This window comes from Schistocerca nitens, chromosome 10 (assembly GCF_023898315.1).
Source record: "Schistocerca nitens isolate TAMUIC-IGC-003100 chromosome 10, iqSchNite1.1, whole genome shotgun sequence".
Classification (NCBI taxonomy): domain Eukaryota; kingdom Metazoa; phylum Arthropoda; class Insecta; order Orthoptera; family Acrididae; genus Schistocerca; species Schistocerca nitens.
Window position 1 is genome coordinate 153,644,873 of NC_064623.1, and position 19,792 is coordinate 153,664,664.

The 19,792-nt window shown below is 39.6% G+C and overlaps 1 protein-coding gene across 1 annotated transcript in view; it reads right to left on the reverse strand.

Moving 5' to 3' along the window:
• LOC126210325 (uncharacterized) overlaps positions 1–19,792 on the reverse strand; it is a 134,546-nt gene that overhangs the window by 54,698 nt on the left and 60,056 nt on the right. The window contains exon 4 of the mRNA XM_049939527.1: positions 15,461–15,563. Within this exon, the coding sequence (XP_049795484.1) occupies positions 15,461–15,563 (103 nt within the window). The remainder of the gene's footprint in view (positions 1–15,460; positions 15,564–19,792) is intronic.

The window sequence follows — 19,792 nt, forward strand, 5'->3', positions numbered from 1 at the left end:
AGGTTAGGTGGACGGCGGAAAGACACTCTTGGTGGAGTGGGGAGGATTTCATGAAGGATGGATCTCATTTCAGGGCAGGATTTGAGGAAGTCGTATCCCTGCTGGAGAGCCACATTCAGAATCTGATCCAGTCCCGGAAAGTATCCTGTCACAAGTGGGGCACTTTTGTGGTTCTTCTGTGGGAGGTTCTGGGTTTGAGAGGATGAGGAAGTGGCTCTGGTTATTTGCTTCTGTACCAGGTTGGGAGGGTAGTTGCGGGATGCGAAAGCTGTTGTCAGGTTGTTGGTGTAATGCTTCAGGGATTCCGGACTGGAGCAGATTCGTTTGCCACGAAGACCTAGGCTGTAAGGAAGGGACCGTTTGATGTGGAATGGGTGGCAGCTGTCATAATGGAGGTACTGTTGCTTGTTGGTGGGTTTGATGTGGACGGATGTGTGAAGCTGGCCATTGGACAGATGGAGGTCAACATCAAGGAAAGTGGCATGGGATTTGGAGTAGGACCAGTTCCAAACTGAACAATCCATTGCCCTCACCCACCTAATCCTTCACCTACACATCAACTCAGCCAATGAACACACCCGTCAACTCCTATCCTTAATAAAAGTCCTCAATCTTTCCTCTCCCACATCCACACCGGCTATTCAGAGCATCCTCCTACAGGCCAACCGCAAATTAGAACAGCATGCCATACTTCACCTCAAAAAACTATCCAATCTCCTGGTTTCCCACCTCCAGAAAGGCAACTCACTCACCCTTCACAACCTTTGCAGCAAACCTCAACCACCTCTCATTGCACACAGACCCAGTCTCTCCCATCTACTCAACCTCCCACTTCCAGCTCCACTCCCTCCAAAACCTCAAAATTTCAATCAACACAATCTGGAACCACAACACCCTAATTCAGTAGTTAACCTTTCCTCGAAACCTCTCTCCCAATCGGAAACCTCTGTCCTATCCAAAGGCCTCACCTTCAGCCCCACTCCCAGATTCAACCAAACAGCCCTCATCAAAGATTTACTGTCCTACACTCGTACTCTTTGCTGGAAGTATCACTTTGCCACGAAGAAAAATGATCCTAATCCTACCCCTAATGATCCAACTCCCCAAGACACTATCCAAATTGAACCCTACCTGGAACAGTTCCGTCCTCCGTCACAGTGGGACCCACCTCCTCTTCCTCAAAATCACCCTCTCCAAACCTTCCAGGAATTTCTGACTTCCAGCCTTGCCTCTCAATCCTTCTTAAAAAACCTTAATCCTACTCCCAACATCACCACTGCTGAAGCCCAGGCTATCCGTGATCTGAAGACTGACCGGTCCATCGTCATTCTTCCGGTGGACAAGGGTTACACGACCGTGGTACTTGATCGTCGGGAGTATGTGGCTGAGGGACTGCGTCAGCTTTCAGACAACACCACATACAAAGTTTGCCAAGGTAATCCCATTCCTGATGTCCAGGCGGAGCTTCAAGGAATCCTCAGAACCTTATTATTATTATTATTATTATTATTATTAAGCATTACAATCCATGAAGGCTTTTTGCTGCAGAATGGACAATGTTGAACCACTTTGCTCTGTCTTTACAAGTAATTTGCCACTGTCTGTCATGTCCTAGTTTTCTGAGATCGTCTTGAATATTGTCCAAGTATCTCATGCGTGGGCGTCCAAGAGGTCGTCTTCCGGTGGGAATCTCTTCAGTCACTTTCTTGATGGTCCTGTTTGGTGGTGCTCTGATGACATGCCCTATCCATTTCAGTCTTTTGGCTTTAATTTTGGCCACTATATCGGAGTCTTTATATAATTTGTAAATTTCATTGTTATTTAGCAATCTCCATTCATCACTGATCCTATCTCTTATGGGTCCAAATATTTTTCTCAAAATTTTTCGTTCAAATACTCTTAATCTGTTTTCCTCTTTTTTTGTGAGAGTCCAGGTTTCAGATCCATAGGTGAGTACTGGTATAATCAATGATTTGTATACTTGTAGTTTGGTGTTCCTAGAAATTAACTTGCTTTTGAAAACTGTCAAGAGACTATAGTAGCATTTGTTAGCCTTCTGAATTCGTGATTCTATTTCAATTTTTATGGAGTTGTCAGAGGTTACTATTGTACCAAGGTAATTAAATTCATTTGTCTTTGTGAAAGCTGTGTTATTAATTTGCAGTACATTATTATTTGATGGATAGCGGGATAAGATAAAGTACATTGTTTTGTCTGTATTCAGCTGGAGGCCTGTGCCATTTGTGGCTTTAATTAATTGTGCTGTAAGAAGCTTCAAATCATTCTCACTGTCAGATAATAATGCAATGTCATCAGCGTATGCTACAATATTAATTTTGCTTTCCAGTTGTGCTCCAATTTGTAGTAGCTTTACTTTTTGAATTATTCTATTGATTACTATGTTAAAAAGAACTGGTGAGAGTGAATCCCCTTGTTTGACTCCAGTTTTAACCTCAAAGTCTTCAGAAAGTTTGCTGGCTACTTTTATTTTGTATTTTGAGTTTAAAGTGCAAGATTTTATTAAATTTATCAATTTGTTAGGGATGCCAATCTGCCTCATGCACTTCCATAAATATTCCCTGTTGATACTGTCAAAAGCTTTTTTAAAATCAATGAAAAGCATATGTACATTTTGATTGAATTCATATTTCTTTTTACCCAACATCCTTAGGACATATATATTGTCAATAGTCGATCTGTTAGGTCTAAACCCACATTGGGCATCATCTAGGGAGTCTTCAACGTAAGGGCTTATCCTTGCTAACAGTATATTTGTCAGAATTTTATATGTTGTGTTTAGTAATGCAATTCCTCTGTAGTTTGAACAATTTGTTGGGTCCCCCTTCTTGTATATAGGGCACACAACTACTTCTTTCCAATCATGTGGGACCTGTTCCTGCTTCCAGATGTTGGTGATGATTTTGTGTAAGCAGTTTACAAAAGGAAATTTACTGAGCTTCCATATATCTGTGTCTATACCATCACTTCCAGGAGCTTTATGTCTCTTCAGCTTCTTGATGCTTTCTTTAATTTCTGCTAAGCTGGGCTCTTCGTCCGATGGGTCAGCAGTAAGATATTCATTGTCATCTTCCTGAGAGACGTTTATAGTTGGAGCATTTAGTAACTCATTAAAATATTCCTTCCATCTGTTAGCAATGTCACTTCTTTCTGTTAGCAAGGAGCCATCTGGGTCTGTTATGAACTGTCCATAATTTTTTATATTCCCACTTTTAAACATATTTATGCTATTGAAAAATCCTCTGGAGTCTGTGGTACGGTCATTCTCAGCTCTTTTTAATTTGTAATTCATAAAATCCCTTTTCTTTTTCCTAATGAGTTTCCTGGCAAGTTTCTGTTTCTCTTCAAAAATAAGTTTGTTTTGTGTTATTGGTTTTTGTGGGAATTTTTCCCTTGCTAATTTTCTATCTTCGATAGCGTTCGAGCACTCGGCATCAAACCAGGGGTTCTTAGTTGTAGTAAAATGTCCCAAAACTGAGGTAGTTGCTTGTATGATATTTTCTTTCAGAGCGTTCCAAGCGTGATTAGTATCATCATTGTTAATTTTACTTTCCACTTCAGGTTTGTGTGTTTCTAATTCTCTAATGTACTGGTTGAGAATGTTTGGGTTTTTCAGTTTCATTGTATTAAACCTAGGAACACCATTTAATTTAGACCATTTATGTCTTGAGAGTGAGATCTTGAACTTGGCTTTTACAAGAAAGTGATCCGAATCACAGTCTGCTCCCCTTTGACTTCTGATATCATGTATGCATTTATGATGTTGTTTTTCGATTAATACATGATCAATTTGATTTTTTGTGATGCCATCTCTTGAAGCCCATGTTTGTTTATGTATATCTTTATGTGCAAAATATGTACTTTTGATCAACATGTTTTTGGAAGTGGCAAAGCTAATAAGTTTTGTTCCGTTTTCATTACTCTGCTGATGTAGACTATGAGGTCCAATTGTAGGTCTATAATGAGTTTCATGTCCTAACTTGGCATTGAAATCTCCTAGAATTATTTTAATTGAATTTTTCGAGAATGTATCATATACCTGTTCCAATTTGTTGTAAAATTCTTCTTTAATATTGTCCTCTTTATCCTCTGTTGGAGCATGGCAATTTATAACATTTAAAGTCTTATATTTGCATTGAATCGTAATGTGAGATATCCTTTCATTCACTGCCTCAAATTTCCTAATAAAAGGTAACAATTTGTTGTTTATTATAAATCCTGTCCCTAGTGCATGTATTTGTGTATCATTTCCCCCATACATTATTGTATACTTATTTTTGTTTATACTTCCATTACCCGTCCATCTGGTTTCTTGTACTGCAACTAGATCCATTTTATACCTTTCAAGTTCCTGTATGATATTTGTCAGTGATCCTGATCTATAGAGACTTAATACATTCCATGTTCCCATATTCATAACCTTTAAATTTTGCAAGTTCGTCATCAAGTTTGGTGGCCCAGCATTCTTGTCATTCTCAGAACCTTAGGCCCCCTACAAAACCTTCCACCTGACTCCATCAACCTCCTGACCCCACCGACACCCCGCACCCCTACCTTCTTCCTAAAATTCACAAACCCAATCATCCTGGCCGCCCCATTGTAGCTGGTTACCAAGCCCCCACAGAACGTATCTCTGCCTACGTAGATCAACACCTTCAACCCATTACATGCAGTCTCCCATCCTTCATCAAAGACACCAACCACTTTCTCGAACGCCTGGAATCCTTACCCAATCCGCTACCCCCAGAAACCATCCTTGTAACCATTGATGCCACTTCCTTATACACAAATATCCCGCACATCCAGGGCCTCGCTGCGATGGAGCACTTCCTTTCAAGCCGATCACCTGCCACCCTACCTAAAACCTCTTTCCTCATTACCTTAGCCAGCTTCATCCTGACCCCCAACTTCTTACTTTTGAAGACCAGACATACCAACAATTAAAGGGAACAGCCATGGGCACCAGGATGGCCCCTTCCTACGCCAACCTATTCATGGGTCCCTTAGAGGAAGCCTTCTTGGTTACCCAGGCCTGCCAACCCAAAGTTTGGTACAGGTTTATTGATGACATCTTCATGATCTGGACTCACAGTGAAGAAGAACTCCACAATTTCCTCTCCAACCTCAACTCCTTTGGTTCCATCAGATTCACCTGATCCTACTCCAAATCCCATGCCACTTTCCTTGATGTTGACCTCCACCTGTCCAATGGCCAGCTTCACACGTCTGTCCACATCAAACCCACCAACAAGCAACAATACCTCCATTACGACAGCTGACACCCATTCCACATCAAACGGTACCTTCCCTACAGCCTAGGTCTTCGTGGCAAACGAATCTGCTCCAGTCCGGAATCCCTGAACCATTACACCAACAACCTGAAAACAGCTTTCGCATCCCGCAACTACCCTCCCGACCTGGTACAGAAGCAAATAACCAGAGCCACTTCCTCATCCTCTCAAACCCAGAACCTCCCACAGAAGAACCACAAAAGTGCCCCACTTGTGACAGGATACTTTCCGGGACTGGATCAGATTCTGAATGTGGCTCTCCAGCATTGATAAGACTTCCTCAAATCCTGCCCTGAAATGAGATCCATCCTTCATGAAATCCTCCCCACTCCACCAAGAGTGTCTTTCCGCCGTCCACCTAACCTTCGTAACCTCTTAGTTCATCCCTATGAAATCCCCAAACCACCTTCCCTACCCTCTGGCTCCTACCCTTGTAACCCCCCCCGGTGTAAAACCTGTCCCATGCACCCTCCCACCACCACCTACTCCAGTCCTGTAACCCGGAAGGTGTACACGATCAAAGGCAGAGCCACATGTGAAAGCACCCACGTAATCTACCAACTGACCTGCCTACACTGTGACGCATTCTATGTGGGAATGACCAGCAACAAACTGTCCATTCGCATGAATGGACACAGGCAGACAGTGTTTGTTGGTAATGAGGATCAGCCTGTGGCTAAACATGCCTTGGTGCACGGCCAGCACATCTTGGCACAGTGTTACACCATCCGGGTTATCTGGATACTTCCCACCAACACCAACCTATCCGAACTCCGGAGATGGGAACTTGCTCTTCAATATATCCTCTCTTCCCATTGTCCACCAGGCCTCAATCTCCGCTAATTTCAAGTTGGCGCCACTCATACCTCACCTGTCATTCAACATCTTTGCCTCTGCACTTCTGCCTCGACTGACATCTCTGCCCAAACTCTTTGTCTTTAAATATGTCTGCTTGTGTCTGTATATGTGTGGATGGATATGTGTGTGTGTGTGCGCGCGCGAGTGTATACCCGTCCTTTTTTCCCCCTAAGGTAAGTCTTTCCACTCCCGGGATTGGAATGACTCCTTACCCTCTCCCTTAAAACCCACATCCTTTCGTCTTTCCCTCTCCTTCCCTCTTTCCTGATGAGGCAACAGTTTGTTGCGAAAGCTTGAATTCTGTGTGTATGTTTGTGTGTCTGTCGACCTGCCAGCACTTTCATTTGGTAAGTCACATCATCTTTGTTTTTAGATATATTTTTCCTACATGGAATGTTTCTCTCTATTATATATATATATATATATATATATATATATATATATATATATATATATATATAAAACCGATACCATGTACACTATCGATTCTTGTATAGGTGAATATTATATCAGATGTCTAACTGAATGAACTTCATATGATTTTGTATTGATGTGTTATGTTCCAGGATAAAATATGTAAAAAGAAAATTATTAGTACTCTGTACGTACAATTAAAATTACTCTTCTTTTAAAAATATTTGAAATTACAAAATTTCTGGTACACTTAAAATGCCTATCATTAATCACACAACCTAAAGCAAATTATTAAATTTTTTTTGGACATTTATAGAATAATGATAAGTTTTAGCGAAGATTCTGCTTTGGTCAAACTCTTTTGCTTTGTAAACTCTTTGGAATATTGTGAGTACCGCAGAATGTAAGGAGTTGTGGGCATGCCTCTGATGGAAGTAGACAAATTTCTAATCTTGTGAACAACAATGTGAATTCATGATCTGAAGTGGAATTGTAAAGTCAGTGGGATATAAAAGAACGCGATAAATTAAAAAGATATTCATAGCAACAGGCCATTCTTCATCAGTTACTCAGGTCAACAAGAAACCACAATGTTATAAAAATTACATCCTCAAGACTGTACACTAGACCCAAAACTTGGAGCCAACAACAACAAGAAGAGAAAATGAAAGCAAATAAAAGTTTTTCTTTTGTATATCTTCCCCCATGAACCATGGACCTTGCCGTTGGTGGGGAGGCTTGCGTGCCTCAGCGATACAGATGGCTGTACCGTAGGTGCAACCACAACGGAGGGGTATCTGTTGAGAGGCCAGACAAACATGTGGTTCCTGAAGAGGGGCAGCAGCCTTTTCAGTAGTTGCAGGGGCAACAGTCTGGATGATTGACTGATCTGGCCTTGTAACATTAACCAAAACGGCCTTGCTGTGCTGGTACTGCGAACGGCTGAAAGCAAGGGGAAACTACAGCCGTAATTTTTCCCGAGGGCATGCAGCTTTACTGTATGATTAAATGATGATGGCGTCCTCTTGGGTAAAATATTCCGGAGGTAAAATAGTCCCCCCATTTGGATCTCCGGGCGGGGACTACTCAAGAGGACGTCGTTATCAGGAGAAAGAAAACTGGCATTCTACAGATTGGAGCGTGGAATGTCAGATCCCTTAATCGGGCAGGTAGGTTAGAAAATTTAAAAAGGGAAATGGATAGGTTAAAGTTAGATATAGTGGGAATTAGTGAAGTTCGGTGGCAGGAGGAACAAGACTTTTGGTCAGGTGATTACAGATTTATAAATACAAAATTAAATAGGGGTAATGCAGGAGTAGGTTTAATAATGAATAGGAAAATAGGAATGCGGGTAAGCTACTACAAACAGCATAGTGAACGCATTATTGTGGCCAAGATAGACACAAAGCCCATGCCTACTACAGTAGTACAAGTTTATATGCCAACTAGCTCTGCAGATGAAGAAATTGATGAAATGTATGACGAAATAAAAGAAATTATTCAGGTAGTGAAGGGAGACGAAAATTTAATAGTCATGGGTGACTGGAATTCGTCAGTAGGAAAAGGGAGAGAAGGAAACATAGTAGGTGAATATGGATTGGGGGGAAGAAATGAAAGAGGAAGCCGCCTTGTAGAATTTTGCACAGAGCATAACTTAATCATAGCTAACACGGTTCAAGAATCATAAACGAAGGTTGTATACCTGGAAGAATCCTGGAGATACTAAAAGGTATCAGATAGATTATATAATGGTAAGACAGAGATTTAGGAACCAGGTTTTAAATTGTAAGACTTTTCCAGGGGCAGATGTGGATTCTGACCACAATCTATTGGTTATGAACTGCAGATTGAAACTGAAGAAACTGCAAAAAGGTGGGAATTTAAGGAGATGGGACCTGGATAAACTGAAAGAACCAGAGGTTGTAGAGAGTTTCAGGGAGAGCATAAGGGAACAATTGACAGGAATGGGGGAAAGAAATACAGTAGAAGAGGAATGGGTAGCTTTGAGGGATGAAATAGTGAAGGCAGCAGAGGATCAAATAGGTAAAAAGACGAGGGCTAATTGAAATCCTTGGGTAACAGAAGAAATATTGAATTTAATTCATGAAAGAAGAAAATATAAAAATGCAGTAAATGAAGCAGGCAAAAAGGAATACAAACGTCTCAAAAATGAGATCGACAGGAAGTGCAAAATGGCTAAGCAGGGATGGCTAGAGGACAAATGTAAGGATGTAGAGGCTTGTCTCACTAGGGATAAGATAGATACTGCCTACAGGAAAATTAAAGAGACCTTTGGAGAGAAGAGAACCACTTGTATGAATATCAAGAGCTCAGATGGCAACCCAGTTCTAAGCAAAGAAGGGAAGGCAGAAAGGTGGAAGGAGTATATAGAGGGTTTATACAAGGGCGATGTACTTGAGGACAATATTATGGAAATGGAAGAGGATGTAGATGAAGATGAAATGGGAGATAAGATACTGCGTGAAGAGTTTGACAGAGCACTGAAAGACCTGAGTCGAAACAAGGCCCCGGGAGTAGACAACATTCCATTAGAACTACTGATGGCCTTGGGAGAGCCAGTGATGACAAAACTCTACCATCTGGTGAGCAAGATGTATGAGACAGGTGAAATACCCACAGACTTCAAGAAGAATGTAATAATTCCAATCACAAAGAAAGCAGCTGTTGACAGATGTGAAAATTACCGAAATATCAGTTTAATAAGTCACAGCTGCAAAATACTAACACGAATTCTTTACAGACGAATGGAAAAACTGGTAGAAGCGGACCTCGGGGAAGATCAGTTTGGATTCCGTAGAAATGTTGGAACACGTGAGGCAATACTAACCTTACGACTTATCTTAGAAGAAAGATTAAGAAAAGGCAAACCTATGTTTCTAGCATTTGTAGACTTAGAGAAAGCTTTTGACAACATTAACTGGAATACCCTCTTTCAAATTCTGAAGGTGGCAGGGGTAAAATACAAGGAGCGAAAGGCTATTTACAATTTGTACAGAAACCAGATGGCAGTTATAAGAATCGAGGGACATGAAAGGGAAGCAGTGGTTGGGAAGGGAGTAAGACAGGGTTGTAGCCTCTCCCCGATGTTATTCAATCTGTATATTGAGCAAGCAGTAAAGGAAAGAAAAGAAAAATTCGGAGTAGGTACTAAAATTCATGGAGAAGAAATAAAAACTTTGAGGTTCGCCGATGACATTTTAATTCTGTCAGAGACAGCAAAGGACTTGGAAGAGCAGTTGAACGGAATGGACAGTGTCTTGAAAGGAGGATATAAGATGAACATCAACAAAAGCAAAACGAGGATAATGGAATGTAGTCAAATTAAATCGGGTGATGCTGAGGGTATTAGATTAGGAAATGAGACACTTAAAGTAGTAAAGGAGTTTTGCTATTTAGGGAGTAAAATAACTGATGATGGTCGAAGTAGAGAGGATATAAAATGTAGACTGGCAATGGCAAGGAAATCGTTTCTGAAGAAGAGAAATTTGTTAACATCGAGTATAGATTTAAGTGTCAGGAAGTCGTTTCTGAAAGTATTTGTATGGAGTGTAGCCACGTATGGAAGTGAAACATGGACGATAACTAGTTTGGACAAGAAGAGAATAGAAGCTTTCGAAATGTGGTGCTACAGAAGAATGCTGAAGATAAGGTGGGTAGATCACGTAACTAATGAGGAGGTATTGAATAGGATTGGGGAGAAGAGAAGTTTGTGGCACAACTTGAGTAGAAGAAGGGATCGGTTGGTAGGACATGTTCTGAGGCATCAAGGGATCACAAATTTAGCATTGGAGGGCAGCGTGGAGGGTAAAAATCGTAGAGGGAGACCAAGAGATGAATACACTAAGCAGATTCAGAAGGATGAAGGTTGCAGTAGGTACTGGGAGATGAAGAAGCTTGCACAGGATAGAGTAGCATGGAGAGCTGCATCAAACCAGTCTCAGGACTGAAGACCACAACAACAACAACAACAACAACAACAACATATCTTATGCCTCTCGAAGCTTTTGAAAATAATCAACAGACTAAGAGGAATTTAACGGTGATGTGTGGGAGGGTTTGATTACAAATGGAATGATCTATGCAGGCAAAAACTGTGGTTTGTTCACTGAGGGTGCACATAATTACACATTAAATTCATGGGCGAACGAGTATCATTATTCTCAGTCTGAAGCAGCTGTTGCAGGACTATATTATTATTTGAACTGTTGTGTCTTCTTCTTACAGTCTAGACACAATGAGGTAGCTAGGTGCACGCTAAACTAACGCAGACGGGCTTGAAGTTCTGGAACATGAGACTTATTAATGAATAAGAAGAAAAGTACGTAGATGTTACTTAACTTTTATTCTCTTGTTGGAATACATCTCTTGAATAGTAGTAAGCTATAAGCACTGATACAAATGGCGCCTTGCTAGGTAGTAGCTAGGGACTAAGCTGAAGGCTATTCGATCTGTCTCTCGGCAAATGAGAGGAAGGCGTCGTACTTCTGGTCGCAAGCAATGTCGTCCGTACAACTGGGGCGAGGTCTATTCCGTGTCTTGTGACCTGCCATGTGGTGGCGCTAGGTTTGCGATTACACAGTGGCGACACGCGGGTCCGACATGTACTACAGGACCGCGGCCGATTTAAGTTACCACCTAGCAAGTGTGGTGTCTAGCGGTGACACCACATGAACAATTATTAAGGCTCCTGTGAATTGCCATAGCATGATAGTTTAATTTTGTAAGAATGTATATGATCTATGAACTCAATGAACATTCCTTTCAAACCAACTTTATTCACTTAAAATTGAAGTAGTTTCATATTTGGAAAGAAAATAAACAAATGTGTTAATTCCAAAAATTTGGAACTTGTACTATCTTCTATGCTTCCATGTATGTATTTTCTCTGTCAGGGTGTATACGTGGACAATAAAAAAAATTCCTGGATTTTCCAGATGACAGTATACTTTACCATGGAACTGTAAAACTTGTTAATCCTTTGAATGGTTAACATTTTATACATAACTGGCGTAGAACTTTCCGCTGCCACTTTAGAAAATGAAATCCAGGAGGGGACAGGGAGGGGGAAAGGTTTTCGATGATGTGCAACAAGATATACACTGCATATTTTTGTATTACGAAGGCGCATTTTTTCGTAACTACAAAAGTGTAAATTCAAATCCACTATACACAGCACATTAATAGCCAAAGCATTGAAACTGAGATGACGATGCCCTTTTGTAAGCCAGTCATAGCTCATGTTATGCGATCTTGCCAACTGATGACAGCAGGTATTCAGAGCACAGGACATTGATACAGTCAGCCAATAGCAACATCACTGTTAAGTAGCGTGAACACACAGATAGGAAAAGTTAATGATTTAAATTAATACACACAGTGTAGCTACAAGAAAAGCTAAGCTTTCTCTTATAATATTGATCTCCAAGATTAATAAGCTAAGCTTTTGCTGGCATATTGGTCTTTTTTTTTGCACGTGTTACACTGCAAGATGCATCACACAAATGTGCGAGTAAAATTTAAAATAATGAAATAAATGTCTGGTCTTCTGGAATCAAAATTCTTCTAAGTGGCTTGTCCTCAAAATGTTAAGTTGTAAACAAGAGCCAAACTCTCTGTGATTTGAGAAATTAATTGCACACACTCATGTGTAATGTAAGAGGAAATTTACTTTGACAGTAATGCTTTTTAAACCACTATTCGCAATAGTTTCCTGAGACATGTTAGAAATAAGTTCATGTCAGCAGTTGCCAGGGAGTGCTGGAAAACAAACGTTACTGCGCTTCGGCAGCTACAATAGCATAGGATGCCCGTTTGTTTGTACATATAAAGCATTAAGATATCTTACATCATGTCATAAAAGAAACAGGAGATCAGAGGCTACTCCAAGAGCATCGGAAGTTCATAAACCATACTAAATTGTATAATTCGGCTTGAAATGCACATTCTTATCTCCAGATTCACAATGAATTAGGCCCCAACCTCATATTAAGCTTTACAGTGTGGTTTTTGGGATGTAAATTTTCTTTGAGCACCAGTACTGTGCTGGTTCTTTGTCATGGCAAAATGCCATACGTGCCAGAAGATGAAAATGTGCACTTGAAATTCAGCGAACAGCAGGAACTGGCCTGTGCTACGGAATGAAAGGCTTCATTTCAAATAACCTGACTACCTCAGCGGAAAAGATTAATAAAAACTGAACTTCTTTAGCAAACTAATAAAAATAAGTTCATTGTTCTTGCAGGCAATTATTGCTTGACTGCCAAAAATGTGGAAATGAAATAAAACCAGGAAACTGAAACTAATAATATATTTAGGCCTAAACATAAACATGGGTCACAAAACCCCCTCCTCAGTACAACTCCCAATTCTCTGCGCATGCGTAAATCTGGCAACTTAGATTTCTGTCTAGCACGTGGCTTCAAGCAGCCAGAGCAATGGGAGAAGGTACTGCTCATATGCGACTGAACTGTGCATGAGTCCGCTGGCAACTACTCAAACAAACTTAATGTAAACAAGTGATGTCACACTCATCGGAAGTAGTTTGTTGTTACGAAGTACTGCACAGTCTTCGCCCTAAAGCCTTAGACAAATCTTGCTGTTGGCAGACACTTGTGCGTGCAAGGTGTTTCATTGTAAATGGTGCTTCCTTTGCAACTACAGTTTTATTTTGGTATTTTTCTCTCATTTGTGGTTTATTGCTGCAGTATTATTCGGCTGTCGCGGGATACAGTAATGTTCTTTGTTAAGAGTATCAGTTCTTACCAGTAAAATAAAAAAAACTGAACATTAAAACTATGAAAAATTCCCCAAATTCTGAATGATTGCCAGGTTTCTCCCGGATGAAAAAATTCCTGTGTTTTTCCCGGGGCATATACACCCTGTCTATACCTCTTAGCTCTACAACATTTTAAGGGGGCATTAATGTGTGGAAATATGAATATGGTAGTTCCTATGATTACATTGGTGACAAACAAGCAATTATAAATTGGGTACTCCATCTGTGTCTAAGTACATTCAACTCTTGTCACTTCCAATGGATTCACTTACATCTCTCACGCCAACGTCACACAGAGTTTTAGGTTGAACAATAAACTCAAACACTAAATGTGGAAACATGCAACTCGAGTATAATCACATGAAGCAGGGCACAATTCCAAAGTTATCCAAAACAAATCAAGCACTAAAAAGGCCTGCAGCTGTAAAAGCAATGGGTCTGTTATGAAATAACTATTCTGCTATCAGTCATGACTTTCTTTTTATTTATATTTGTACGACATTTTGGGAACTAATCCCATTTTTTCTGTGTTAAGCTATTTATTCATGTCATTTGTGAATTGAGAAGTGCTGCAGTGTTCTGTTGTCTTTACTTTAACATATAAAAACACACACAATTTTTAATAAATGATTTATCTTTATATAGTGCTAGTAACAAAATTTGGAAAGAACTTTTTTAGAGTTTTCTTCTGCCCCCCATTTGTGCATAAATTCACACACAATTTTCTGTGCACAATACACAATGAAAATATCAAACTTACGAAACCAAACAGTTACAAACATATTTTTACACGTAGCCAACAGAGATATAATGCTACGGTTCATCCACAAAGTATGTACAAATCATTTTTACAGAGGATACTTATCTTAATAATGTGGATCATCACTTGCTTACTGCTACGCAATCACTTCCACCACTAACAACACTAGTGGCTTACTCTACGCTTTTTTTGACGTAATTCGCTTTAAGGCAGATCCCTGTCCTGTGGGATTGTTCATGGTGGGCTGAGATTTTGTTTTTCATTTCTTAATAATAATAGTCTGAATACTTTATCTTTATTCCTACAGTTTAACATGCAATACCAAACATGCCAGTAGGAACAAGTAGTGTATGTATTATTCAGAGGGAATGTTCAATGTCACTCACTCGGCCTGGGGACTGACATAAGATTTCAGCAGAAAGAAATTGTTTACAGGCAACATGCCAACAAATTATTGTTCTCAATAATGTTTCCAACTGTTCTGTTATTGAAAAGATGCCTACTGTAGCAAAACAAATGGGGAAGATGACTGACTGGATTCAGAGTTGAAGTAAACGATGTTTGTGAGAAGTTGGAGATTAGGAACTAATCTCTCTCCACGAATTGTGGTTCCCCAGATGCAAAATCAACAGTCTAAAGCATACGGTCACTATGTTGTCAACTTGTGATTTCCGAAAGAGTAAATTTGCCCCCAAGTTAAAGGAATAATTTTTTTCTGTTGTGTCACAATTAAAAAGTTTGATTAGAAAATGTAGCAGAAGTTTAAGTATAAACCACCTGCTCTGTTTTTTCTATTGAAATGTAAATTGGCAACCTGTTAGCTTTTGACGTGCAAGCAGAGCATTATGTGTCACATCAAACTCAAAATTATTCCGTATTACAGATGTCTCACAGTTCCAGTTTGGAGCAGATAAAAATACAATACGTTCTTCAGACTTTGTTCCCATAATGTATTCACATTAAGTCCAGTAACAAAAAAGTCTTCTTAATGTCAAAAATTTGGTGACATTGTCAAGCTCTGTATTTTTGTGAACTTTTCTTATATTGTCTAAATAATTCGTTGCCATAAATAAAACTAATATGAAAACACAGTGCAGTTCTGCATGTTTCATCTTTATGAAGGGAATATTTTGCGAGTTTGAGTGATGTGTGTTCCGTGCGGCAATTCCGCTCTGTGAAGCCACATGCTCATCCCAAAGCGTCTATCCTCGAGTAATTTTGAATGGAGCACAGAGCAACCTACTCCCCACAGTTGATGGCAAGTAAACAAATTGAAAGTAAAGATTTACATGTGTGTAGAGTGCAAATTTAAAGAAGACACACCTTTGAAGATGTAGTTGTCAGTCGTGCTATGGTTTTTTCTGTTTCCTGATGCCATGCTTGATTATACAGGAAGTAGCACATGCTTTGTGTGTGGATGTAAAACCTGGAGAAAAAGAAACAACGTAGTTAGCAACCAACACGTGCTGGAAACTATAAATCACTCTAAATATTTGTAAACTTAACTGTGTACTATAAATGCAGAATAGGAAATGTTATCACCTGAAAGGGAAAATCAAGGCCAATGAACTGATGACACTGGATAAAAACTGCCACAGTGCAGATACAATGTAGTCATGCATATGTGTTGCGTGGTTTTTGCAAAATGTAAACCTTCACAACTGAAAATTTCACTCTCATTAAAATTTTCTGGTCTATTCTTCTATGTTCAAACAAATTTCTACATCAACAGGTAGTCTGCAAACCACCGTGAAGCAAATCTCAGAGTGCAAGTCCCATTACAGCAGTTATTAGGGCTTCTTTCTATTCTATTGGCTAATGAAATGCGTGAAGAATGCCTCTGTGCATGTTGTAATTATTCTAATCTTATCCTCATGATCCCTATGTGAGCGATACGTAGGAGGTTGTACACAATCCTAGAGTCGTCAGTTGTAGCCAGTTCTTGAAACTTTGTTCTCAGGATAGTTTACTTCTATCTTCAAGAGTCTGCCAGTTCAGTTCCTTTAAGTATCTCTGTGACACTTTGCCACAGGTCGAACAAACTTGTGACCATGCATGCTGCCTTTCCCTGTACGTTCAATATCCCATTGGTCCTATCTGGTACAGGTCCCACAAACTTGAGTAAATTATAACACCGGTTGCATGATCAATTTGTAACCACTCTGCTTTGTAGACTTATTGAGTTTCTCTAGTACTCTACCAATAAACCGAAGTTTACCACCTGCTTTACCCAAGACTGAGCCTAGGTAATCATTCCATTTCATACCCCTACGAAGTGTTACATCCAAGTATTTGTATGAGTTGGCCAATTCCAGCAGTGACTCATTGATATTGTAGTCATAGGATGTTATCTTTTTCCATTTTGTGAAGTGAACGATTTTACATTTATGAAACTTTAAAGCAAGTTGCCAATCTCTGCACCACTTTGAAATCTTATCAAGATTTAACTGAATATTATGCAACTTCTTTCAGACAGTACTTCATTATAGATAACTGCATCATCAGCAAAAAGTCTGAGATTATTATTAACATTGTCTGCAACGTCCTTAATATACAACATAAACACCAAGGACCTCAACACACTTCCCTGGGGCACACCTTAAGTGACTTCTACATCTGTTGTTGACTCTCCAGTCAAGATAACAGTCTGCATCCTCCCTACCACAAAGTTCTCAATCCAGTCACAAATTTCACTTGGTATCCCCATATGACTACTTTTTGACAATACGCTTAGGTGTGGTCCCGAGTCAAACACTTTTCGGAAATAAAGAAGTACTGTTACTACCTGATGCCTAGATCCAAAGCTTTCAGTAAGGGAAAAGTGCAAGTTGGGTTTCCCATGATTGAAGTTTTCAGAATCCGTGCTGGCTGGCATGGATTAGGTCATTCTGTTTGAGATACCTCATTATGTTGAGATCAGATGTTCTAAGATTCTAAAGCAAATTGATGTTAGGGGTATTGGATGGTAATTTTGTGGATCACTTCCACTACCTTTCTTGTAGATGGGCGTGACCTGTGCTAAGTCAGCTGCAAATACAAAATATAATCTCAAAGGCATTCCTTCAGGGCCCCGGAGCTTTGTTCATTTTAACAATTTAAGCTGTTTCTCAACACCACTGATACTAATACTTATTTCACTCATCTTTTCAGTACTACAAGGATTAAATCAGGGAAATCCTCCCGGGTTTTCCCCTGTAAAGGAAAATTTGAAAAAGGAGTAAGAAATACTGGTTCGGCTTTGCTACCCTCAATTTCAGTTCTTTGCTAGGGACTGGACACTAACTATGGTGCAACTAAACGCCCTTAAATACGGCCAGAATTTCTTTGGGTTTTGTGGAAGTCATTTGATAATATTATGCTACAGTACTTACTGAAGGCTTCAAACATTGCCCTCTTGACAGCCAAACTCATTTCATTCAGCATTTCTCCCTCTATAGCCCTATGCTTTGTTTAACACCTATTATGCAGTAATCTCCATTTCTTTAGAAGTTAGTTTATGGTGATTGTATACCATGGAAGGTCCCTCCAATTACGAACTGTTCTACTGGGTAGAGATCTATCCAATGCATGGTCAATCATTCTTTTAAATTTGAGCCATAGTTCCTCTACGTGCTCCTGCACTGTGCTGAAAGTTTCTAGTTCCTCACTGAGATACCAACCACTGACTACTTTGTCTAGTTGACTGAACATACATATCTTTCTGCTAGTTTAGCTGTCTTTTGTATTTTGGTAATCATCACTGATGAAACTGCATCATGGTCACTGATACCAGTTTCAAAGTGGACATCCTCAAAGATATCGGGCTTATTTGTTGCCATTAACTCCAATATATTTCCATCATGAGTGATGTTCCAAACTATCTGTTGTAGGTAGTTTTGAAAGAAGGCATTTAGTAATGTTTCACAAGACATATCATCACGCCCACCACTAACAAAACTGGAAGATTCCCAAACTGATTGTTGGATTATTAAAACCTCCACCGACAATTACAGTATGATTGGAGACACCTGAAGTTTTATCCTCATCTGCAGTATTTTTTCAAGGAGGTTGTAGCATCTGTGAAAGTCAAGATTTGCACCCTGATCCGCTACTGGCAGTAGTAAATCTCATTTCCACATGGTCCTTTGCAGAGTCCTGATGTCACACATTTTCCAAAACTCTCACGTAATTGGTCATTTTCTGTTGCTGCCATCTAATTATAATAGCCCCAAAGTGAAAGACTGGTAAACATCTTATTTAGAAATGGTAACCAAATCCCAATCAGTTTCACAGTTTGGTATTCGTCCACTGGCATAAAAAGAGTCGACACCACAAAACTTGTTGTGCTGTTCAGCAGTCTGTGAAATTCGACATTTACCTCCATTACTGACTGTATAGCACTGATATTACTGACCACAAAGGAAAGATGTGAAAAAAATTGAATATAGATGTGGTGTACAAACACATTCAGAAGATACTGGAATTTCCAATGTCGGCCTAGGATGCTAACAAACTGTGGCTAAAAGTAGGTATTTGCTGCACGCTGTGTACTTGTGGAGACATGTACGTGGGTACTACAAAAGGAGCGGTGGAGAAATGATGAACTTAATGGTAACTTTAGGTAGGCAGAAACAGATAGATCAGCTGTTGCAAAACATTTTGCAAAGAAGAGGTAACTAGTTACAATTTTTTAAGATTCAGGTACTGGCAACTGCAAAAATATATTGTGGTAGGCTGTACAGAATCAGGAGGAGGAGGATGTGAAACTAAATGGTACCTCAGCTATGATGGTGGCAAAGATGTTTACCAGTCTCTCACTGCAGGGCAATAGCAATAGCGGACAACACCAGCTGACAATGGTCTGTTGCATACAAATTATGGACATGTGTGATGTTACACCTTAGTGCGAGATCACTTGGAAAGAAATGAGCCAGTGTATAGACTAGACCTCCACAGAAGCTACTACCCCTGATTATTCATTATTCCTCCACAGATTGGTAGGAAACTGGGTTTCTTCAAGAAATTAATTGGTGCACAGTATCACAGCAGTAAACATCTGAAGTCCGCTTTCATTAATTAGCTCTTAATATAGGCACTGCCTGAAAGATCAGTAATATTTTCTTTCTTGGTTATGAGCCTTTCAATCACTCAAAGCCTCATCTAAATGGCAAGTGGCTTCCTTTACACATTCCACAATATTGACAAAATTCAATATTATCTAAGATGGACAAAATATTCAGACTTCATTAAGAACACAATAACTGCTATTCCAAAGAACACAAGAGCTGACAGGTATGAATATTACCACACTATCAGTATAATAAATCATGGCTGCAAAATAGTGACACAAATTATTTACAGAACACCGGAAATGCTGAGGGAAGCTATCTTTGGGGATGATCAATTTGGATTCCACAGATATCTAGGAACACTCGAGACAGTGTTGAGCCTACAACTTATCATAGTAGATAGGTTGAAGAAAGAGAAACCTACATTTATAGGATTTGTTGAAATACTACACAAATTTAAGGCCATCACACCATTTACAGTTTCTTTATTGCTTGATAATTTAATTTTGATTCCATTTGGTTCTTAGTATGTCAGGGTACATAAGCAGACAAGGGGGGAGAAAAAAAATTCCTGGGTTTTTCACACATTTCCAGGTTAAAAATACAC